General features: G+C 39.9%; 3 protein-coding genes across 8 annotated transcripts; all 3 read right to left on the reverse strand.

The window, feature by feature from the left end:
• Nucleotides 1-636: 636 nt before the first annotated feature.
• On the reverse strand, nt 637-2,560 carry acp5a (acid phosphatase 5a, tartrate resistant). The gene is made up of 6 exons (XM_067584069.1): nt 2,443-2,560; nt 2,185-2,275; nt 1,884-2,083; nt 1,645-1,769; nt 1,176-1,521; nt 637-1,070 (listed from the first exon to the last, which is right to left on the reverse strand). Exons 1-6 carry the CDS (start codon nt 2,443-2,445, stop codon nt 831-833), a joined length of 1,005 nt encoding a protein of 334 aa, XP_067440170.1. The 5' UTR covers nt 2,446-2,560; the 3' UTR covers nt 637-830.
• A 2,002-nt stretch (nt 2,561-4,562) lies between these two features.
• Nucleotides 4,563-16,247, reverse strand: LOC137179236 (interleukin enhancer-binding factor 3-like). Of its 6 annotated transcripts, none has more exons than XM_067584065.1 (20): nt 16,201-16,247; nt 15,605-15,752; nt 13,484-13,595; nt 12,830-13,023; nt 12,530-12,698; nt 12,245-12,398; nt 10,176-10,267; nt 9,499-9,594; nt 9,234-9,345; nt 9,038-9,135; nt 8,846-8,954; nt 8,600-8,740; nt 7,730-7,920; nt 7,401-7,520; nt 7,083-7,214; nt 6,745-6,906; nt 6,134-6,260; nt 5,975-6,013; nt 5,314-5,646; nt 4,563-5,146 (listed from the first exon to the last, which is right to left on the reverse strand). In XM_067584065.1, the coding sequence occupies exons 2-20, from the start codon at nt 15,715-15,717 to the stop codon at nt 5,034-5,036; spliced, it is 2,607 nt and encodes an 868-aa protein (XP_067440166.1). In that variant the 5' UTR covers nt 15,718-15,752; nt 16,201-16,247; the 3' UTR covers nt 4,563-5,033. The 6 variants fall into 6 exon arrangements, with proteins under 6 accessions (XP_067440166.1, XP_067440168.1, XP_067440164.1 ...); XM_067584067.1 differs by having other exon boundaries at nt 12,530-12,695; nt 15,605-15,748; nt 16,149-16,246; XM_067584063.1 differs by having other exon boundaries at nt 15,605-15,748; nt 16,149-16,246.
• A 2,704-nt stretch (nt 16,248-18,951) lies between these two features.
• ptger1a (prostaglandin E receptor 1a (subtype EP1)) lies at nt 18,952-24,447 on the reverse strand. Its single transcript, XM_067584071.1, has 3 exons — nt 24,059-24,447; nt 21,910-22,819; nt 18,952-19,787 (listed from the first exon to the last, which is right to left on the reverse strand). Exons 2-3 carry the CDS (start codon nt 22,777-22,779, stop codon nt 19,518-19,520), a joined length of 1,140 nt encoding a protein of 379 aa, XP_067440172.1. The 5' UTR covers nt 22,780-22,819; nt 24,059-24,447; the 3' UTR covers nt 18,952-19,517.
• Between the last annotated feature and the right edge of the window lie 890 nt (nt 24,448-25,337).

Below are 25,337 nucleotides of genomic sequence, written 5' to 3' on the forward strand. Positions count from 1 at the left end.
GCCAAGGCTATCATTGTCAACATCCACATGAACATTAAAATCACTTTAGCTGTACTAAAGGACTAAGTTTGATAAAAATTCAGAGTATGGGCCAGTAAGGTGGTATGTTTAGGTCCTGAGTTGAAAACTGCTGCAACTCCAGCTCCTCAGCTGGTGTCTTGAGGAATGTGAGTATGAGTGTTAGGAACATGTTCATGACACAGCCAGGTTTCAGCAAGACAAAATAAATTTGATTACATTGTTTAAGACAATGTTGACAGATCTTTATAACTCCTCTTCACTTTAGACTTAAGTGAAGTAAGTCAGGGGGCTAACAGTCTATGCGGTTTGGGTGGGAACTGCTCCAGTAGAAGTGTAGAGAAGTGTGTAGGACTGCAACACTGGGTTGGCATGGTTTTGGTCCACTAAAACTAAGCTGTAGGTTCCCTTGAGTTCAGATTATCAGATTTCTCATTTCTGTGTAGACACCGCATCCTCAGACAGAGCAAAGGGCATTTTGCAGCAAACATTCTCTCTCCACATTTATAAACAAATGTGTTTCTTACACCAAGTGAAGCAAAATCAAGGTCATTTGATAAGTCTGGTGGAAACTGAAGAACCACAAGTCACAAGACTGTCAAACTCAAGCTGACAAGACACATTTACAAACACAATTTATTCTTTTCATACAATAAGTTTACATGTAAAACTACTTGATTCCCTTTTTTAAAAAAATATGCAATATCAAACATTAATGCCAAAGTTTAAAAACAGGAAAACCACCATTATATAGATCACATCTACATTGCAGACTAACAGCAAGCATCAACTTGGCTGTTCCTGTGGTTAGTCTACTCAAACTCCCTGTGGGAAAGGACCGTGCGATAAAGAGAAGTGCCTTTAGCTTGGAAGAAGGTCATGATCATCTTGCTCTTTGTGACTTCTACATGGACGAAGCCTCCCAGTGTTGAAGCCTTGCCAGTGAAGAACTTCACAGAACCCTTGGGAACGTGGTTCCAGTGACGGACATCAGGATCTAGGAAGTTTCCAGCACCGCTCACCACGTAGCCCACATCCGACTCTTCAATGTACTGTAGGGATCCAAGACAGGTTTTAAATTAAAGCAAAATGGCCTTGCAAATTTATATTTAAAAAACAAAAAAAAAAAAAAAAAAACAAACTTTGCAAGAGCTAACCTGCAGATTGTGGTCATGGCCGCAGAGATAGGCAGTGGCCTTGTACTTGATCAGCAGAGGATGAAGCCTCTGCAGCAGGCACTCAGTGGGCCCGTGTTCAGACACAGACCACACAGGGTAGTGGCCTGCCACCAGAAGGAAGTCTGCCTTGGACCGAGCCATCCTCTCCTGCAGCCAGGTCAGCTGACGGTTGGCATCCACTGCTCGCAGGGGGCCTCTGGGCTTCTCATCCACATAGTCGTCAGAGTTGCCGCACAGCATAACGGTGTCGAGCATGATGATGGTCAGGGTCTTACCAGTGTTGGGGATGCGGAAGTTCAGCTCGTAATAGTAAGAAGGAAACTTCCTAAGATTATAACAGAGTCAGTCAGTCATACATTGCAGAGAACATAAGGACCTCAATTTCAAAAAAGGCATCTTTAACTTGATGGCTGAACTTTAAAAAAAAAAAAAAAAAAAAAGTCCTCACCATCTGTCAGATTTTTTACTGTAATCAATCTGGGCTTTGACATTTCCTGCGTGGTCATGATTGCCAGCAAGCACGTACCAGGGGACTTTGAGAGACTTTGCCGTGTACACAGACTCAAAGGTATCCTGGTTGCAAGATTCAGAGGAGAAATCAGGGTTATCATCGCCAAAAATAATGTGTCAACGCCAGGTTTTTCAGATTTGTCTTTGCACAATACATCATAAGTTTACTCCACTGACCTTAAATCTAGGAGAATCCACACTGTCAACACCTTTGTAGTAGAAGTTATCACCAAGGGCCAGAACAAAGTCAGCTCCCATCTGCTCTGCTACCTTGCTCATTTCTCGAGCAGTAGTCTTCTGCACAGCGGTGATGAAGGGGGGATAAGGCACGCCACCCCAGTCTCCTATAGCCAGGAACTTAATGGAGGTTCTGTTTGCTGTCAGGGACACAGAAGACAAACATGTTAAGAGCAAGACTAAAGAACTTGAAATAAAGTTGCTTTACAGAACAGCAGGCAACCATGTAGGTGATACTTACATCTACTTTCCCCCAGGTCTTGGAAGGCAGTAGGATAGCAGTAGGCCACAGGGATGGCAGCAATTAAGATGGATACTAGAGTGAGTGCCATCTTTAAAGACAGAAAAACAAATCTTCAGTCAACAGCAAAACTAAACACGGCTCAAATAGAGAGCGAGACGGTCCGCCATATCCAAAAATGAAAGTAAACACATGCAGAAGTAAAGAAGTCAAAAGAGGAACATAAAACAAGCGTAACAAACCACAGCTAGCACTAACCATGCATGCCTATGCTTCCTCCGCCCTTCCCTCCTACCTCACCACATGATCTCTTGATTTTATGCCTAAAGGTGACTTGTGATTGGCCGCAGCCTGACGCCGACATGTCCCAGCTGCAGCTAATAGAAGCTAATCAAAGCAGCCGTGTCTGAGGCCGAGAGGGTCAGAGGCCAAGATTTCATGTCTATCAAAGCATATCGCAGCATGTGAAGACACGACTGTGCATCTCTGCTTCTTCCAAATAGGAAATGGCATTTATGAAACACACAGATCAAATGACTTTCATCGGCCTCAGCAGAAAACAAAAGCAAAGCAGTATCTTATGCCTCCCCCCTCTCCTATCAAAAAGAAAACAAATCTGGAAAAAAAGCAACTTGCATGTGTCAAGAATAGGTAGGTGCAGAGATAATAATGTCAGAAAAACACTCACAGCTGATAACTGGTGAGGTGTGGCTCAGGATGACCTGACGGGACACTCTCAGTGCTCTTCTTGCCCGCCTGCCTTTTATCAGCTGTCCCTGGAGGAGAGGCAGCAGGAGGAGGACCAGCCCCGGGGCCACGCCGCAGGGGCATGATCATTGCTCACACCCTGACTCAGTCTTGAGACTGGAGGGTCATCTGGGCCATGTGATCTACGATGGTTATTATAGCTGGTGTCCAGACTCCAATTTTTCCACTTCAGTGTTAATCACTGTTTTTCCTCTTCATCTTTTTTGTTCCATCTCTGCGCTTCCATCTTTTTGGATAATTTGGGAATAGGAAATGTAGCCTAAATTTAGCCTAATGATTACCTTAAAGCATGATAAATGTCCAATCATTGCCGAATTGCATAGTTTCACAGAATACAGTCTTGTATTTTGTTTTGTGTTTTTGTCTGATCAAACTTTGCTTACACAACCTTTTATATTTTCACACTTCCTCTGTCACAGGTTCAAACAGGGAAACAAGACTCGCGGACCTCTTCTCACTGCAGTGCAAACACACAGTATTGTCTATTGGACTGCTAGTAGGCCATTGTGAGCACATTACAAGCTGTGAATTTACCTTGTGCTGCCCTAAATCACTTCAACTGCCACACATGCAGCCCTGATTAAAGGGCCACTCCATCATTTTCACCACATACAGTTCAGTTTACTCTCCATGTACTGCTCTGCCTGTAAATACAATTGTATAATATCCTATGTGGCTCTGGATGGAGATCTCTACAGTCTGAGAAAAAAACCTTAATTATGTCATAGTGATGTCATCAGGGTTATTAGTTTTGGCTAGAGACTTTTCAACAGAAATCCTTCATTACAAACTTGGGGTGTGGATTTTAAAATATGTGGTAGTTAATTAGGCATTGAGGATCTAATGAAAGATGCCATCATGTTGTATTCTTAATTGTGGGGTCCGGTGTTTTTGGAACTTGACCCATACTAGGGACAAGTCAGGACATATTGGCTTCTGCTTCTTCTCACAAGCCCACTCACTCATAATGTTCATTCAGGAGTTTGGGACTATCGTGTAGGTGTGCTCACTTTTGTATAAAGTACATATATTCAGTATGAAATTACCAACTGCTGAAAACAGTGGCAGTATGCATGAAACAGTTGTTGTATTTTAGCATTTTTATCATAACTTGTTTTACACTTTCCATTTGTATTGCATGTTTTACTCTATTTGTGTGCTCTCCTCAATATCTCCCCAGAGAGCCCAAGTGCCTTTGCAGCAACAGTGACCTAATTTCCCTTTGGGGGTCAACGAGGCTTCACCTCATCTTCGCTAGGCACATAGCTGGATATGTAGAACACGCATGCTACATGGTGACACTACATGCACAAGAAGCTGGATGATACTGTGAAGCATCTGCATGCGGTGCAGAAACCATTCGCAGCACTTGTGGGTGTTGCAAAACATTGCAGATAACACTGATGTGACGAATATGTTTGGTATTTTTAAGGGAAGCTCAAGTTGACCCGGTATTCATAGCTTTCAAAACTTAATTCATAGCCCAACTGAACTCAACATCAGAGCTCCATCCATCACAGCAACTAAAAAGCTATAAAATCTTCCCACATTAACAAATTTGTACTTGTCTGTAAATTAGCAAACTGATGGACAGAGACTTTGCTCCAAAATAAGTCATTTATTTTACAAGAAAGTTTAGAGCATTTCATATGACACAGAAAATAATAAACCCAGTTCCAAACTACAAGCTGCTTTAAATCCAAACCGTAACATACTGATACAGCACCAGTACACTAGATTAAAAAACACAACAACTTCAGAAACAAGACATACTGATAAACCAGTTTTTTTTACATTCATGTCAAAATGGACACAAGGGATGTTTCAGTCAAAAGAAAACAGGGACTTCAATAAATGATCTGTCACCTACATTTGTTTCACCAGATGTCAAAGAACTAACACGCGAGGTGAAGAGTGACAAAACAAACAGCAAAATTCCAGTTTCAGAGACAACACAAGCTATTTTTCTTCCTTTTCAGAAGTGGTATTCCAGGATCACCATCAGGAGTGAACGACCAGAGCTTTGAGAAGAGTCAAAAGATGGTGTAGTGAGGCGAGATAGGCTGTACATGGTGTAATGACTAATAATTAGTGTCGCTGTATCCAGAGTATGAGCCCTGGTTCTGTCCTCCGAAGCCCTGGTACGACGTGCTGTACCCTTGCTGATTCCCCCAGGACGACTGGTTTCCCCAGCCTGTGGAGGGACATCGAAGACGAGGTGTGATTTCCTTTATTGGTCACATATCATCTTCTCTTACGACAGTTATTGAAACAAATCATAAATGTGTAAATCGAAAAGTAGTATCAGAGAGGAAGGGGCAGTTTTATTTGATTAAACAGACTTGCTACACCTTTACTCACCATAATTATTATAAACTTGGCCCCCTGTTACTGAGCTGGGGTAAGCTGTACTGTACATGGAGTAGTCTCCTCCCTGACCGTCATTCTGACTTTGGGTCAGCATTTTCTTCTTCTCATCTCCATACCCATAGCTGTAGGGACTCTCCTGATCGGCGGGAGGAGGCATCGACTGGTAGCTTCCTCCTTTTGTGGTGCTGGAGTTGGAGACGGGCGGGGAGGAGTATGTGGTGCTGCTCTCGGGGTAAAAGGTGCCATAGCCAATGTTGCTGCCTGAGCCGCTGGAGCCTGTGCCTTTGGCTATGGCGCTCGCTGCATTGGCACTGTACAGTTTATCTGAAACAGTTGAAAAGGGATCCAAATATCACTGCCATGTGAAATAATTTGCTTATCTGTTTCCAACATTGTCTCATTTTTTTCAAAAGTGAAAAAAACTAAAACAAACAAAAGAAATGTTGGGTGCAAACTAAAATTAACACGAGAGAATCCTGAGGGGCCATGACAGCTGTATAACTTGAGACATTCAACATACACACAGATAAAATGTTGACTTTTACTACTTATAATAGAGTGACTACAAAATTGTTATATTTTAAGGACATCAGTATACAACACTAAAGCAATCTAAAGTCAGGCTGCACACAGACGAGCAGTAGGTACTTACGATAGCCTGCGCCAGTGCTGCTCTCATAACTGTAGTTGGCTTTCAAAATAAAGGAAAGAAATGACTAGTTGATTTCCTCATATGTTATGAAGTGCATTTAAAGGATCCTATACACTCTTTGTAAGAGCAGACCAACACCTAGAGTGTAAAATTCCTTACTTTTATTATAGCTGGGTCCTGAGGGAAACTGTTTGCCTCGGCCCCTGCCTCGACCCCTGCCGGGACCCCACCCACGGGATCCAGAGTCTGAAGGAATCCCACGGATAGTACCGAACCCTGGGATGTGCTGTTGAAGCGGAAATGGTAGAAGATTTAACGTAAAGATGAAATGCTTGAAGTCCAGATGTAAGTTTGAGGAGATTATAAGCATGCAGTGTTTAATGTGTCAGAGAAAGACTTGCACCTTTTTTGTCGTGCTATATAAATACACATATTACTAAGTTAGCATGTACTGTTTAGGGGTGTCACAACTTTGATATATCACAGTAGAACTGTGCATTTGATTCAACATGAATTAATTTTAATGTTGCATCGTCTTGTGTGTTGATCTCAGCTCTTCTACTATTTGGTCAAAAAGTTGTTTGATCCTTTACTGGTGCTGTTACCATCATTTTGAAACCATTGTTCTTGTCTCTGATTCATGAATGGTGTGCAACAACAGTTGAGCTTAGTGTGGAGTGTGAGCAACTGAAGATTGAATTGCAAAGTGTCTTCAAAATCAAGTCAACTTGAGTTGTACAATCTTGAGGACCATTAACTAGATAGATTACCATGTCAGTGTAGGTGACCTTCTTCTTTGAAGTATTTCTGTTGGTGTTCGACACACCATTGTCGTCTGGGAACAGCTTCTCCAGAGCAGCGAGCGCAGCATAGGCCTTTGCCTCCTTCTTGTTAGATCCCCTCCCTTTGAACTTCTGTCCATCAACCTCCACCTGAAACACAGAGAAGAGGAAAATACATCAATCTGCAGGTTCAACTGCTTAGAAAAAAAAAAGTGCCTGTTGTTTTTTCATCTTTTGCTTTCCAAGCATAAAGTAAACATTAAAACTAAGATTTTTCTTCCCATAATGAGGACAAAACAAAAACACGTGTGATGCTGCTGACTCACCTCCATGACAAAGCACTTTTCATGCGAGCCGCCTGTCTCTGCAGACAGCTCATACTTCAGGCTGCGGCGTTTCTCATTCAGCTCCATCACAGGGTTCTTCCCATTTTTGGTCAAGATGGGACCCTGCCCACTCTGTTCAAAGTAAGTGGATAAACAGTGATGTTAAGTACACATGAATGCATGAAACACTAGATATAAGAGTCACATATTCATTTTTCTCTGTCCAAGGGAAGCAAATGTTCAGAGGATGGATTTACTGAACAGAAAATTGGAAAAAAAAGAAGAAGAAAAAAAGAGGCATTCAACTCAGATACATACATCTTCTGGCGCACTAGAGGCTGGGGTAGCAGCTTTTCCTGATTCCTTGCTTTCCTCAGTGTCGCCACTGGATTCTTGCTTGGATTCTGACCCTGTTGGAAGACCGAGATCCTGCAGGACCTGTGAAAGACAAAAGTCAAAACATTAAGTGACGGGAACTTAAAAAAAACTCTTCCTTCATTCTCATGCCCAAGTGGGCTTGGTTGGGTTGAAGTTCAAGACAAGTTTACCGTCAAAAAATTTACAATGTAAGCATGACTAACTGCCTTGAATACTGTTTGCTTATAAAATTAAAGGCAATTTATGTTTATAAAAAACAAGAGTCTTACCTTGGTGGCTACATTAAGTTTGGCAGCTCGTTTAGAGGGCCCTGTGGCCTCGTAGGTCTTTCCATTTAAGTCCACAGCCATTGTGAAGACCGGCTCGTGGACTGGACCAGTCTGAGACGTGAGCCGGTACTCCAGGCCAGGTCTGTACTGGTTCAGACGCATCACAGCATTCATACTGAAATCATCAGTCACTACAGGAAAAGGAACGGAGAAGCAGAGATAAACAGAGAGAAATAATAATGAATAAATTCATTCTTATTAATTTGGAAATTTATCCTATAATAAAAAGTGAGGTTTGGCCGTATTGTTTGCTTTCTTTACTTGTATTCCTCAAAAGTAATATATAAATAATATATGCAATCTTAAATACAACATTCACAAAAAATTGAATTTGCATTGATAAACTACAAGTTTCTGTCAGCAGAGTCAAAATATTGCTGATTAATTTTTACTGCAAAACAGCACATAACTGTCACATCAACACTGACTTATGTCTATGTGTTCAAAGAATGTGTGAGCATGTCGGTGCAAAGTTTCATCCACATGGACTTGGCATCATAATTAATAATATTATTACAAGTCGCTTTGTCACGAACCTGCATTGTTTCTAAATACATTGATTTCTATGGGAAACAGCTGATACTAAAGGCTGTGTGTACTTATGCAGTGTGTGAGTGTTCTTTTAGCTTAGTGTACCTGATAAACTGGCACCTCACAATATGTGGATGCATGGTGCATCTTAAGTGTATTTGTAAAGACTGCCACATCATTCAAATGGATTAAAAATAGAAAGAGCTATGGTTTGAATTACACAGGTTAAAAGGTTAAAAGGCTCAGCCCATACCAAGGACTCTGATATTCATTACTTACATGACTTCCTCTGAAAGCGCTTCTGGAACTTGAGAAACTTCCTCTGTTTGCTGTTGAGTTGGGGCTCTTCCTCTCCTTTCTCCACCTCTGCATACGGTCTCTTAGCTGGCAGGCTGAAGTGTCCAGCAGGTGCTATCTGGGCTACATTAAACAACAGAAAAAAACATAAGAACAGATTATCTCATGAAAATGTTAAATGATACCTGAACTACACAGAAAAGGGACAGGTTATAAATCATCAGGTACCTAGGATCCCTTTCCCACTGACTCCCAGTGCTTTCCGTGGCTTTATAGGCTTTAAGTCTCTCCCCAACACTTTGTGCATCTGTGCAAATGCACACAGCCTCAAGGCAAGCTAAGGAAAACATAAGAGTTAGTCACTCTTTCCAGGGTTTGATAATGTATGTGTGCTTGCATGTATTAGCAACCTCATATTACCTGAGCACTCTGTGTGATGTCCTCACGCTGCTGTACAGTTAGGTCTGCAGTGGCATCGACTGCTTCCTTCTCACACGGATCTTTAATTCCAGGGCCATCTTAGCACAGATAAAGTTAAATATTGGTATATTAATGTTAATGCCAGTGTATTAAGACTCACACTGTTTGACAATTCAATAAAACGCTAAAAGCTCACCTTCCAAGAGGATTCCAGAGGCAACACACTCTAAAACCCTACGGAAAGACTCGCCTGCTCCCATTGGCCTCTCAGATGTACCAATGGCCTTTTCTACCAGCAGTTCAAGAGGCTATGTGCAGACAAGAGTACAGAACCAGAGTATAGACACTAATTAAAGAGAAAAAAAAAACACTTAGTTTTGACCACCGAGCTAGAAAGGAGAAGTGAAAATTCAGGCTGGTTTATACACAACTACATTTTAGTGCAACAACAGTTTTCTCACCCATCCAGAGAGTGGCGTCCAGGTAGGAACACGGTTACACAAGTCCCTCATGATCCGGATCACGACAACGGCAGAATTCAGGTTGTTGACTTTGGCCTGGAGACACAAACAAAAGCTTGTTCAGTTAGAGGAGCTGCAGCCTCTGACGTCACCTTGTGCTCTCTGGGTTTCCACAAAAAGACTCCGAAAACAAAACACAGAAATGTCAGAACGACTGAGCCATCTCCAAATCAACAACTACTGAGACTAATATATGCACTTAATATATGCACTGTCAGACACTCACACACTAACTGTATGCTGCTATCGTGAAAAGTGTTTTGATCAAAACAAAACACTTTTCACGACAGCAGAGTTGAAATTGAGACAGCTCAGTCTGACAGATGATGTTTTGATAAATGAAATCATATGTCATCAAGAGAACTGATGCGACGTTTATATGCTGGTGGATACCAATGACCGACCTGATTCTGTCATCGGTATGGATCAGCAGGTCACTTTTCATGAGTCAGTAAGTAAAAATTAAGTCTTATCTGACATTTTTAGATGATGAACTACCATCAACAACTGAGAGCACAGTTAAAAGTTTTTCTCTCTAAATGGAGAGAAAATAAAAAAGGAGACCATTCAAAGAAACAGTTGAACCTTATTGTACAAATAAGGACGTGAATGCAAACCTGGAACCACTTGGCGTGGCGGAGAGACGCCAAGGCAGTTAGACATTTCTGCCTGTCCAGAACGTCCGGCGGATCGATGACTGTTCGCGTTTCTATTGACGAGGTGGGGTAAGAAGAAAGGGTACAGTTTGACCAAGGGGTTGGGCTCTGTCTTGCAGCTCAGGGAGTAGCAGCTCCCCACAAACCAGCAGCAGCAGGGAAAGGGGGTCCCAAAATACCTCATGAGTAAATATTTGGTTTGGTGATAGTCACATATCGCAGCTCCCAGCTAAATTTTCCAGAGTGTCAAAGCAGAGTATAAAGACTCTCATAACCACACAATAGTATTTACAACATTACATAGCATGTTGTTAACTTGTGTGCCCGGTGTTTACTATTATGAATACCCCCTTCCCTCAGCCCCTCGGCTTGGGTTTGCTGCTTTCCCCCCCTCCTGAGACAGTGTGTCCAGTTGGTCAAAGGTCCAGCGTTCCTAAAAACTTGACAAACTAGAAGGCAATCAGTTGTGAATCACAAGCATTTAGAGAACCTTCACGTCTGCTCCACTCTGCAGCAAAACTGATGGGGACCCAAATTTAGAGGAGGCCTTATGAAACATTGTTAACAAAGAGAGCCATACCAGCTTTATGCAAGTTTTAGCTCATTTTCTACACTACACATACGATTTATCAGACATATCCCTGACAAGTTTGAAGTCTCTGCAGGTTGATTTTCATACCGCGCCAAAATGAACGGCTGCATGAGGAACAAGACAGAATAAAACTAACAATCAGATGCTCAGCAGTAAGTATGACTGGAGGAGGGCTATTATTATAATTACTATTATATTTAATTATGTAAAGACAAGTATCAGCACTATTCATCCATCTTTGTAAAAATAGTTAAGTTGCACATTTCATGCCAAGAGAAAGTTGCCCTCACTAATGTTGTACGTAACTGTATTAACTTGCTTCAAAGTCTGTTTTCTCTTAAAGCTATATGTACCAATAAATAAAATTTCATTCGATAATACAAATAACAATGCCACCACAGCATTTAGTTAAAAATGATTAATCTAAAACATAGACGACACAGTTAAATGACAGTTGCAGCCTGTCTAGAGAAAACACTCTCATATTTGGGAAGCAGAGACACATAAATCACAGTCTGCTTACAAGAAACAACTGACTGGTCAGACAATTTACCTGTTAATAGGGAGCGCTTGATTTGATACACCAGAGCAGACTATGAATACACAAAGTGTTCAGACTGTATCTGATCAAGTCTGAATCATTATGGAAGCTAAAATCACGTTGACAGTTATTATGTGATTTTAACTGTGCAGCCCCAGAGTGCAGTGTAGTAAATGGACTAATACTGCACTGAGAGCGGTATGGTTCTGTATGTGGGGCTTGAGAAAACTCCCCCTGCTGACCTTCCAGTGAGTTCAGTGTAACTTTAGACTGCCATGTAAATACAGCTCATGCTCAGTAACACAGAAGCACTACCAACAGTCCACTAACCAACACATTCACATACAAACAATCATTTCTAATTTGATTTCATCTATCTGGGGAAATTTAAATTCTCCCAAGAGAAGCCAAAGAAATGCCCTCATTGTCGATCAGTTTTGCTGCAGCTGGCGCCAAATGTACATCTTCAGCATCAAGGACATGCAATGCGCGCTTTAACTTGTTATTCTTGAAAAGCCTTCATTTTAAAACATGAAAACAATTCAACAAGAATAAACAAAGTTGTTTTTATGACTGAGGCATTGTTATTAACAACATGTGCAGAATGTATCAGCGACTACAGAGGAAATGTAGTGTTGGCAAACGCCAGTTTGTCACAAAACGACGACAGGACTCTCAAGCGAGTGAAGAGCCAACATTCCTTGGTTGTTCACTGGCATCGGTCTGACACAGTCACTGTACAAGCTCCACTTACTCTAATGAGATGAGGATGGACAACTTGTGTGGCGTTTTAAATGTCAGTGCCCAGTTACAGTTCAGCGGAGCAGTACAGGGTCTGCACACTGAGAACACACCGCCTGTGGTAGCAGATCTTTGAGGTCGGATCAACATACATACCTTCTTCTTCTGCAGCTTTACTCTCTTGTTCCGTCCTGACAAGAGGTGATGTAAGGTGGATAGTGAGAGTCAGGATCAACTCCTTGGTGCTTTTCACAATAATGGCTGCGTCCCCCGGACACTGGTTTACTGTGTATGTCCCAGCTGAGATCGCCTATTACAGAGAGGGACTAAAAGTTAGGATAGCAAAGACGATGCTTAATATCTAAAAATAAAAATTTAAAATCTGAGAAATATGTTTTTTATGCAGAATGAAGTAAAACAAGTTAAGGTACTCAGTTCTACCTCTAACTGGGCAGTTAACTTTTCAGCCACTTGATTAAGTAGGGTGATAGTAGGCTTATTTGAGCAAAGCAGCACCAGTTCCAGGTCCTTGTCTCCCTTCAGCAGAAGTCCTTTGGCCACCAGGCCAACCCTCATAACCCCCCGCAGGACACGCTCTTGTGAATCACTACTGGCATGGTGAGGGGAGGAGGAAAAAAAGAATTATTTAATCATTTATATGAAAGTCTCAAAAAGACTTCAAAAGCCATTTGATCTCCTTTAAATCACTGGGACGATTGCCCATTTGAACACCTTGCTTACCTCCCAGCTTCTGTACTTTCACTGTCATCTTTTGGAGTGTCCATCTGGTCAGACACAGTCTTTAGAGCACACTCCACATGGGAAACAATCGTCTGCACTGCCTCCAGCTCCTCTGGGGAGGGATACACTTCTGAGTGTTTGGCCATCACGTGGCGGTCATATGGCCCCGTGTGCACCTTGAAGGCTGCAGGTTCCTAGTTTGGAAAGTCAGAAAGAGTATTGTTTATGTTGGAGAAAAGAACAACATAGTGTTGCTGGGAGCAAATATATCTTTGTCCATACTGTAATCATGTAACCAAATCATCTGAAATCATTTTAGAATAAATTAATTATTAGTAATCATTAAAGCATTCCATTTCGCCTTAATTACTACTTTGATGTATTCCAGTAAATTACAACATGCAAAGTAAACATAGAAATGAGAAGTTAAAACGTTAGCAGTAACACATTTAGGAAGTGTATGAAAGAATAACAACATAAATTTGGAAAAAGAAACCAGATGCTTCTTTCGTGCAAGAGGAAAAACAATCTTTTCAAAGTACAAACGGAAATAAAATGGTGATGGAAAACACTAGATGTACATTCTTGATGTGGAGCCTTGAGGAAGTGGTTTAAATGACTCAGATTAATTTGACAAGCAGGTGAAAGAGGAACCTCATGATGCCGGTTATCCTCAATCTCCTCAATCGCAGCGATGTAGTCATGGTACTGTCTCAGCTCCTCCTCGTAGCAGAGGCAGTCATACCAGTAACGCAGCTCCTCATACCTGGAAGGAGGAAATGACAAAATGAGGACAGCTTTCTAAAAGGGCTCCATTGTTCAAGTCAAACCAGTTGCTACTAAAAAAACACAAGTGTGACGTGTTGTTTGATGAATAACAAGTTACATGACATCTCTTCATTGACAATTGGAAAAGTTACTCAGATCCAATAAGGCTTGATCTACTGTGCTTTAGCACGTAATCCCACTCTTAAAATCAGCAGGTTCTGAAAAGAAAAGTGATTTCAGCACAAAAAGTTTACAAAGTGAGGTCTCACTGTCTGTTCAAATCTGTTATTGGAATACTATGCTCATTCTCTATATAGAGAAACACCATCACAAATACTATGATGTACCATTTAGAGTCAAATGAAAAAGTCATTGTTGGAAATGTGATTAATTTAAAGAATTTAATTAATTTGTCAAACGTTTGGACACACTTTCTCATTCAATGTTTTTCTATATTTCTATTATTTTCTACATTGTAGAACAATAGTGAAGACATCAAAACTATAAAATAACACATTTGGAATCATGTAGTTTAGTTCCCAAAAGTAGTCACACTTTGCTTTGCATAATCTTGGCATCCTCTAAACCAGCTTCATGAGGTCATCAGCTTGAATGATTTTCCAACAGTCTTGAAGGTTTTCCCACATATGCTGAGCACTTGTTGGCTGCTTTTCCCATCACTCTGCGGTCCAAATCATCCCAAACCATCTCAATTAGTTCGGTTGATTGTGGGGTCCAGGTCATCTGATGCAGCACTCCATCACTCTGCCTCTTGGTCAAATAGCCCTTACAGAGCCTAGAGGTGTGTTTTGAGTCATTGTCCTGGTGAAAAACAAACAATGGTCCCAGTAAGTGCAAACCAGATGGGATGGTGTGTTGCTGCAGAATGATGTGGTAGCCATGCTGGTTAAGTGTGCTTTGAATTCTGTGTGTCACCAGCAAAACCCTCACACCATCACACCTCCTCCTGCATGACTCAGAAACCAAAAATCTCAAATATGGACTCATCAGACCAGACTACAGATTTCCACTGGTCTGATGTCCGTTTCTTGTGTGTCTTGGCCAAAACAATTCTTCTTCTTCTTCTTTAGTAGTGCAGCAATTCGACGATGAAGGCCCAATTCATGTAGTCTCCTCCAAACAGCTGATGTTGAGATGTGTCTGCTACTTGAACTCTGGGAAGCATTGAGGTGGGCTCTAATCTAAAGTGATGTTAATTGGTATTTTTTGAGGTTGGTAACTCTAATGAATTTCTCCTCTGCAGGTGAGGCAACTCTTGGTCTTCTTTTCCTGAGGCGGTCCACATGAGAGCCAGTTTCATCACAGTATTTGATGGTTTTCGTGACTGCACTTGAAGAAACTTAAAGTTCTTGAAATTTTCTGGACTGACTGACCTTCATGTCTTTGCTGTTAACCAACACTACAACGGCACAACACAAATGATGGTCTCAAACGCATTAAGGAGGCAGAAAATTCCACAAATTAACTTTCGACAAGGTACTCCTATTAATTGAAATACATTACGGGTGACAACCTTATGAAGCTGCTTAAGATATTGCCAATAGTGTGCACAGCTGTCATCAAGGCAAAAAGTGGCTACTTTGAGGGATCTAAACAATGTATCAAATGACAATGTCTAATGTCAGTGGGGTCGCTCATAGTGATGAACCTACAGAGAATTATCAGCAACTCTACCACTTTGAGGAATCTAAAAATATATTAAATATATATTACATATTTTAATACATAATTCCATACGAGTTATTTTATAGTTTTGATGTCTTCAGTATTTTTCTATAATATAGTAAATAGTAAGTAAAGCCTTGAATGAGTGGGTGTGTCCGAACTTTTGACTGGTGCTACAAAGGAATGTAATGCACATTGAGTTTACTTGCATTGTACCATATAAATGCAACAGTGATTCGGTCGTTATCACCGTATCACTTCGTTTTTTTGTATTTCATTTAGGACTATTAGTAAACCATACATCACATGCTCCACGTGTACCTATCAAAATCATGCGGGAGGAGGCGGTGGCCCTGTTGTATCAGGCTGTCCCAATACAGCAGCTCCTCGTACGCCTGGTGCTCATCCCACATTGGCGATGTAGTGGCCGCCATGCTGACACGACCTCCGGGCCGAAGCTACCTCCTGTCTTGTCAGAAATAAAAACACTTAATGTAGTCGGCGTACAATGTAAATATTATGACTGGAATGGAGTTATCTACATGCATGCTTTTTGCTGTCAGATGACAACGAACAAGATGTAGTTACATAAATGTTTTTTTTACACACACTGTGTAACAACTGTCCAGAAACAACGAGTAATTCAATTTAATGATGTGTAACGAAGACACTGCGACAAACATCACGTTAGCTCGGTAACAGTTAACGTTAGCTAATATTTGTACCACTGCTGCACACTTGCTGTTAGTCAGCATGCTAACGTTAGGCTCATTTCTATCTTTTCAATTAAATTAAGCGATTTTGCACTACGCAACTGACTTCTGTCTAACCTGGCTGAAGTTTCGCTTGTGCACTTAGGGCTCACCTTAATCAACGAGTGAACCAGCAGGTCGACCTTTTCTCAGTTACGTTATTACCTTTTCTGTCGCTCTCTGTCGCGGCGCGATCTGAGTCAAAGTATGAGTCGCGCATGCGCGAATGTTAGTAAACGGCTGAGGTTCTGGTGGGATACGGCGACACCATTTGGACAAACTACACGCAGACCTGCAGTACGCTGTAGTAGTAATAATGGCTATTTGTTAAGTTTAGTTACCAGTGATCGGATTGCTAATGTTTATTTCAGACAGCGATGCGTGTTTGCCTGTTGTAGCATAGAATTTTTTTAATTCATACTTTTTATATCAATATATTAATTTCTGTAGAGTGTAAACAAGGATACAAGTACCTACAAGGATAATTATAATATTATCTCAAAATATGCTCAAAATGTCCCCCCCAATATTCTTATATATAATACACACACACACACACACACACACACACACACACACACACACACACACATATATATATATATATATATATATATAGATAGATAGATAGATAGATAGATAGATAGATAGATAGATAGATAGATAGATAGTATAGTGCCTGTATTTTTGCTTTTTACAGATATGAATGATTTATAATCATTTATAACTGCAAGGCTGATGAGCAATCAGTGAATGTGACTATTGAGCAATTATTTGCTATTTACAGCACCCAAGAATGCATAACTAAATCTTCTTTTGGCTGAAGCTAGATGACAAAGAGGCAAAATAGCACAATGAATGTTTCAGTAGGATAACTTAAAACATCTGCAATAGTACTGGTCCAGGATTACCACAACAACAATTATGCAGCATTTTTTCAGTTTTTTTGAAAAGGCTTCAAAATGCTGAGACTGCATTCACACTAGATAGGCTTTGTGTATGTCACTGAACAAACCACCAAATAGACCATCGGGATGTTTAGAGCCAAGCCAGGCTGACCAGTCCAAAACCTTAATGATTATGAATCATTAATAAAGGGTCAAATGTTTCACACTTTCTGAACAATCATCAGGTCTGCAGTTATAATATAAACAAAATTAATGGATGCCCTGCAGCCCTTCTTTCTTCCTGTATGTGCAAAAGCAGCAAGAATTTCATTATATGACCTTCTGAGGTGAAAATAAAACTTGATTAGCTGTGTTGTTTTTATTGTAATGCATAAGTTATTAAACTCTAGGAGTTAACCCTTATATACTGTTCATATTTTGATCCTTCACAGTATCCTCTCACAATTAGTCTCTATACAAAACTTCTGAACCACATATCTATCATAAATCAGTCATTAATAAATGGGCAATTAACCCTTAATGAAGCTGTTAGAGAGCAGATAGAGTGTATTCTTTGGGTTTTACGGTATTTGCTTGGAGAAAAAAACATTCAGGAGAACATATCAGGAGAACATATCAGCCATATATATGTATATGTATTGAATGTGAAGAATGCAGCAACAACATTTTTGATTGATTTTTGATTTTTTAAAGAAAATACAGGTAAAATTCAACCCAGAAAACTCTCTATGTACAAAAATGTGTATCAGCAACACAAAAATTTAGAAAAATTACAATTTCAGGCTAAAATTGACTGTTAAATTGGGTTTAAGATGTTTTTAATGCTCTCAAATGTAAAAATGGGTCAAATTTGGCCTGAATATGTAAGGGTTAAGCATTTTGTGCCACTTACAAACCATCACAAATGAGCAGTTTCTCATTGTGAAAATACAATAAAATTCGGTATCTGAATATCACTGGCGGCAATTGGTGGATGGGATTTTTGGGAAGGCCCTGTGAAATAAGAAGGAAAAATTGTTGCAGCTGCAAACCATGTGAATGTAGTTGGAAATAAATTATGCAGGGGAGGAAACAGATAAAATACGACGCAGGAAATAGTTTTTCATTGAAGCACTACACCTCAAAGTTTACTCACATCAGAGTCAGACTAACCTAGACACTTTCCCTATGCAAGCAGCTCACTGAATATAGTTGGATACTAAATCAAAATCAAAATGATTTACTCAACACTCTTGAAAAGGTTATCATCTGCATGAACTTGTGGATAATCCTTCGCTCATGATTCATCATCACCGTCATTTATAGAAATCGAAGTCCAGAATGTTTGCAGGAAATCCCTGTTACAGGGCACCCGTCATCAGATTAAATTCTTATCAAACTACTCATACAGATTTTGTTGTCACTTATTGGAAATTAAAGAAGAATTTTCCTGACACAATACTCAAGTATGGCAACACATAGCAAAACTCTGAAACTCAAAGTCATGCTGCCAGTGTTTATAGGAGTCAGATTCACACTTAAAGCACTGTTTAACTAGCAGAATAATTCTATATAACATACAGTTTGCCAACTACACCACTGTATACAGTGTCGTATATCTATAAATATCATACATCTCAACACAAGCCCTTTTGTTTGGAAAATCATTGTTCATGAATAAATACAAAACGTCAGATTAAAGATTATATGTCACATTGCATTGCTTTATTTACATTCTTGACATGTCCTCAGTAAATTGAGGGTACAATTCAAGTATTAACTTATAAAATCTTATATTATTTCACATGAAGCACTGTATTAACACAGCATACTTAAGCATACTTAAACGTACATAAACTCCACAGTAATTGAACGTTGACCTTCCTTAATGAAATACATTCAGCTGAATACTTAACATTACAAATACATTCTAGATATTTAAGGGTTTACTCTGGGGCTCCCTCTAATGGTTACACTGATACAGCTCAGTTTTTCCACATTCATTGAATTTAAGAGCAAGTCACTGGGCTTTTCTTTTTTTTTTACCTCTTACACTGAGAAATAAAACCAAATAATCGTAAGTCCATCTAAATGTAACACTCCTACAAACCTTGTTTTGAGTTTCTCAGGGCAGAATATGTTTAGTGCTGCGTTCACATTGCCTACATCTCTGCCCTTTACTGTTATAGGGTTTACATGGATGACTGTAGTCCACATGAGAAATATGCAGTAAGGAATGTTCACTTATTATAAGTAAACAGTAGAAAGTTTATGATACTTTGTGCAAAATCACAGCATTAGCTAGCTTCCATTTGTAAGGTAAGAAAATGAACTCAATGGTAAACGTCGATGGAGTATGAAAGAGATATTTTGATTGTGTCCATTAAACATTTCTAAAGTGGACCAGCCCAGAAATGTCAAACTGCAGGTTTAATGTGATCAACTCTGCCATCACAGCCACAAAGTTTATTCCTTCCACCTGCTTCCGTGTGGATCTCTACTTTTTTAAGGTCCTGGCACTCCGAGTCCTGCATATGTTCGGTGACCTGGTGACACAGTACAGCCTCAGTGTACTACATCAGTCTCCCTCTCAGCTCAGACTTGGCTGACATCGTTCTTCTCCGAGCTGGGAAAGGACGTGGGCTCCCAGCGGCTTAATATATTACCCCTGAGGCCCGCCTGGCACTTAGCGATGAGGTAGATTTTGCGGAGGACGGTGCGGCGCAGCAGAATGTAGACCCAGGGGTCGAGGATCTGGTTCCAAGTGGCCAGTCTGACGCCCATCACCATCAGGACTTGATAGTTGGACAGGTCCTCTCCGATAGATCCTGTGTAGGAGCGGATCACGGACATCAGGGCAAAGATCTGCAGGCATGAAACATGTGCTTGCAATTATTATATGATAAAAGAGCGATTCTGTTTAGACTTTAGACATGCCGTTATGGGATCACTGATCTCTGCTGGTCTCCCTAAATACTGCATTTATATAGCAAAGCCAACATTACTCAAATATAATCGCCTACCAATTATAACATTAACATAGCAGTTTTTAAAGCAATGCTATTCATTTCATTTAACACAACAAATGAATGTTCTGGATAAGTACTTATTTTCTTATTCTTTGTGACAAGGATACACCAACATTGTTTTATATGATTACATTAAAATAATTGTCACATCTATATTAGCAAGTACTCACTGTCAAGTAATATCAGGGCCAGAATCATCACTAATACAAATATATAAACTAATGTACTCTGAGGAGAATACCAATGATTAAACATTTCTATTTATTATTATCAGTTAATTAATTTACCACAAGCATGTTAAAACAAAATACTGTTTTTAAAGGTAATTAACAAATGTTTATTGGGTGAATTCTCTGAACTAATGATCAACGCTTGCATGCACACAACAACTGCAGAGAGGGAAATAGTGCATGAACCCAGAGGAGTGCACATGTGCCAAGAAAGTGACATAATGGTGTCGATTCCATTGATGATAAAATTGCCATTCAGAACAAGACTGTGTGGTAGTATTGATACTTCAGATATTGACTTGAAGGAGCATACAGCAGAATCTCCCATCAATAATTGATAGAACCTGATTTCCAGTTGATTGAACACTAGATGCATTATTTGTGTAATTAATCAGTATTTGTTAGCATTATTACTCATCATTTATTTCTGATCTATTTGAGTGCATTGCTTTAATAATTCTTCTTTCCACCACAAAGTCAAATAGAAAGTGAAAATCCTTGAGAGGGAAAATAAAAGAGCTGAGAGGCTCTCTGGTCCTAATAAATGTGTCAACGCAGAGGCTCTTTAACACACTTCAAGTACCAGCTACTACAAACCTTGCAGTCTTATGTTTTTAAAGTAGTATTTTTAATCTGTTGATAAAGATAAAATAATACTCATTTTCACAAATGTGGGCAGTAAAAATACTTAAAGGTATTTTTACACATAATAGAGCAGAAGTTCGGGAAAGCTGGGTATCTAGCTGGGATTCTGAGAATTGCAGCACTCAAGCAAATAACAAGAGGTTGGAAAAAATCGGAGCCTTCTAAGTTACACAAGTAGCTAGAAACAGTAGTGGACATATATAGAATGGAAAAGCTAAATTAGCTAAATTAATAAGAACGAAAAGTTGTTTGAAAAAAGATGGGCTTTCTGTAAATGGAGTAAAGGTAATAGGACCAACTATAAAGTATATAAATATTGTTGAAATATTTAAATGGAACATTCTTTGAGAAGATGATTTAAGTAATATATATTAAATTATAATAGAAAATCACAGTAGTAATAGTAGGACTACCTGTATAATGAAATATCAAAGCCTAACTTCCCTCTTTTATTTTTTAAAAATATTTATTTATTTTTATTATCTGTATTTTTATACATGTGGGTACAGGAATGTATAGATATGTGTGTATACATGAATGGGTACACTATGATTATTAACATCTATACTGGTACTTTATGTGTTTATGTGTGCACTGTGTTTTCTGTGTGGGTGAAGTAAGTACAAAAAGTAAGATGTTAAAATACCATGAAATGTATCAATGATATTTACTGACACAATAAAGTATTTTAAAAAAAGGTATTTTCACTTTATTTTATCTTATGTTTAGTAATATTATCAAGTGGGTTTTATTTTCCATTTTATGTACATTTACACATTTTTATGTTCATTTTATGTCTTTTCTTTATATATATACAATTATTAAATTATCATAGTTATCATATTTCTTCTTCTTCTTCTTCTTCTTCTTCTTCTTCTTCTTCTTATCATCATTATTATTATTATTTTAGTATAGGTGCTTGAGGGGAGCTCAGGATTACATTGAGCCGATACCACTTTCTAGAGCTGGTATTGGTCTCTACAAACTTATGGTAGCTGGTCTATACTGATATTAAACGTTTTTACATTTTACTTATATCAACTTAATGTATAGTTCTGGTTTATTGTATGTCCTGATACTCACCAGCAGAGGGCTCCAGCAGATACACGAGGTGACCATGATCCCCACCAGCTGTACCACCATCTCTATATCATGAGACCTGGCTGAATGATGAGAGCCGGGCCTCCTCCTGAGCCGAGCGAGCACCAACGTCAGTCCGCTGATTGTGTTACACACCAGCGCCACAGCGAGGGAGGTCAGACCAAGTCCAGAGAAGAGCACCACAAATGCCACATCCACCTCCTGAGTGTCACTGAGCACTTTAATAAAACACCACGTCCCTGGGTCCTGGTAGGCGTAAGAGCCCAACTGAAAGCACGGCAGCATGGCCACACACAGAGCTGCCAGCCAAATGACAGAGAGGCATATTTTAGTGCGGGTTTTGGTGACCAGAGATGAGTGCAGCAGTGGCTTAGTGACACCCAGGCAGCGCTCAGCAGCCATGGCGCAGCCCATGAAGAGTGGGCACAGGCCAAAGAACACCATGCTGCCACCCAGGAACTGGCACATGCCATCAGAGGAGTTGAAGTCCTCTGGGCGCACACCTCCAGAGAGGTAGAGTCGGAGAACCAGGGCACCTGGGATCAAGTGTCCGATGAAGTCTGTGATCACCAGTGATGTAGCAAAGAGAAGGAATGTGGCTTTGGAGCGCCGGCGCTGGAGGGAGTAGGCGTTAGCCAGGATGAAGAGGGCCACAATGTTGGAGATGATGCCCAAAGTCATGGACAGTACGACCACAATGACACCGCTGGTGGTGGGCTCCACTGAGGTGAAGTTCCCCTGCTGCGAAAGCCCTCCAGCAAACAACCTGGCCTCCACCATCTCTCCGCTGTCATTAGAGAAAGTAGGGAGGAGCGGGGAGGCCGAGGAGTTGTAGTGACTCAAAGCTAACATCACTGAACTCTGAGAGTCATGAGTCCATACCTAAGAGAGGCTGCAAGAGAAAGAAGAAGCAGATGAAATGTGCAGCCTGTAGTGAGATGTGGATCAACATTAGTAAAATACTGTTGACTTGTTGGAATCATTAAAAATCGTAAAGTTTCTATGTGTTCTATGTGCTTTCATAAGTAATGCAGATGCTTGCATGAGCATGAGGGGTCACTAAATGTCTTGATGAAAATGATGTGAATCATATATGATATTGCATTCACAAGATCACAACCCAACTGGACACTTTTGTGTTCATGTATTAAGACGGCGCTCTGCACCTCGATCACCAAAACACCAAATGAGGAAATATATTTTGGAAGAATGGAAGTTCATCCGTCCAGTAGAGTTCAGAGACTGGGAAACTGTATGACACGGTGCACTGAAGCAGCTCTGAAGGCTCGTGATGGTCTAAACACCTTAATTTACTCATTTACGTTGTTTTTTCCTTTCATTTGTCACATACGTGTATTTCGTCCTTGTGCCTTTTTAGATTAAGATTTGAAGGTTTCTAAAAGATAAGAAGCACTTACTTTCTTTTCTTAAGAAATTCTTCTTAAATGACTAAAGGTCTGACTACGCTTTTGTTACACAATTCATCTGCAAACCACAAACAACATGAAGACACATACTAAGATAACTGAGACTAACCGTTTCAGGGTTCACAGAGGACTCTGATCCCTCAGTTTTAGCTGGAGGTCAAACATATATTATAAATAGAACAGACCACCCAATTAATAGAATAATAATTTAAAACACACTAGTGCTGAGCTATGTAGTAGACATATATCTTTCATTTGAAAAATTACATTTAGTAAGCCTATTACAAATCACCATTTGCTCTTTAAATTGACATGTAAAAGAAACTCCTTGGTGAGATTGCTGATTTTTTTTTTTTTTTTTTTTTAAAATACCAGCTTCTGGCCATGACAGTTTTAGATTTGAATACGATGCAGTCCAATGTGACGTTAATCAATTAGACACAGGATTTTCTGCACCTATATTACCCATCCATATACACTTTCGTACTGAACAGCTTGTCCATTGTTAAAGAATTGCACTTAGACGGTGGTTTTGCACAGATGTTTGCAGAATAGTGTGCACGTTTACAGTTTTATAAACTGTATAAATGTTATTTAATGAGTCACTGTCAGATTTTTGTCAACAAACGTGAGCAGTCTCTTGAACATCTTTAAAAGTCTACTTTATCGTTTACTTGGATAATTAGATAAATGTAATGACTCACCACCATATAGTTCAGATATCCTTCTCAATCCAGCAGAACAACCAAAAGATATTTTTCCTTGTCAAACAGTTATCCAGAGATACTCCAATGGCAGGGTCGATGAAACTATTTCAGCAAAATCCACAAACAGATGTGAAAATGTCTTTTTTTCTTATGACCAGAAATCATGTTTCCCTTTGATAAACTCCACTGCTCCGTGTGTAGGCTAGTATTTTCCACGGCTGAATCGCTCTGGCTGTTGCATGGTGGTTTGAAGGTAGTAAAGGATCCCCACTGACAGTAAAATACCGAGTCACGTTTTTTATAGCGCGTCTCTGAGCTTCAGCCTGTGTGGGCGTCTCTGCTGCTGTGCGCCCCCTGAATCAAGTTCACGTCTCTCCTCCGTCTGCTGCTTCTGCTCCTGCTGCTGCTGCTGCTGTTGCACTGTGCGCCTGTTTACATTCACTGTGCGCTTAGACAGCACAATACAATGTGTTACTCACTACACTTCGGTGTGTCACCTACATTTCTTTGAAATTGTCTGTTTCTATTGTTCTCGTTTATCTTTAAGCAGTACATAGTGTACACCAAAGTTGCTTACATTGCTGCAGATATGACTGTCACCATTTAAACGTCACCATAGTGTTTAAAATGGGAGACTTGTCATGAAACAGTTAACTGGCTTAGTGTTTTTTTTTTTTCTTCTTGTAACCAGTTTGTGGTAAAGACATTGTTCAGCGTTTTGTTTCAGGATTTTGTTTATGCAAACAGACTCAGTTTCATAGGCTACATTTTTTTCTTTGCAGTTTAATGCTGAACTCTGGGGTTGAAATAACCTCTGAGGTATTAGTTGTCCACAAAGATTCAGTACATGTGGTGGAGATGCTGTTCATCAGTCTGCTATTAGAGGGGTTTTCTATTTCAGTTCTCTGAATAAATGTCCTCTGTAAATGAGAGAGGTCAGATTATTATTTAGAGTTAAATAAAAGATTAGGTTAGATCACGGAAAAAGTTATTTGTTTAGCAGTTGTATTTTTGATCCAAATACTTTAATGTTATGGAGACTCACAGCAAAAGTTTGGAAAAGTTGTATCCACCCTCATGGAAGAAATCCAGATGTTCCTCAAGGACTCTGCAGCTGCATTATGGAAAACATGTCAATTTTTCTTCTCTTTGATTGACAGTCAGAGAAGGAAAACCATGAGAAGGCATAATGTATCTCTGATTTTAGTTCTTTTCCTGCATACTAGGGACAGGTGGTCATGTTTGTTTTAATTTTACAAGGACCTGGCAACCCAGC

Source organism: Thunnus thynnus, chromosome 3 (genome assembly GCF_963924715.1).
Source record: "Thunnus thynnus chromosome 3, fThuThy2.1, whole genome shotgun sequence".
Lineage (NCBI taxonomy): Eukaryota > Metazoa > Chordata > Actinopteri > Scombriformes > Scombridae > Thunnus > Thunnus thynnus.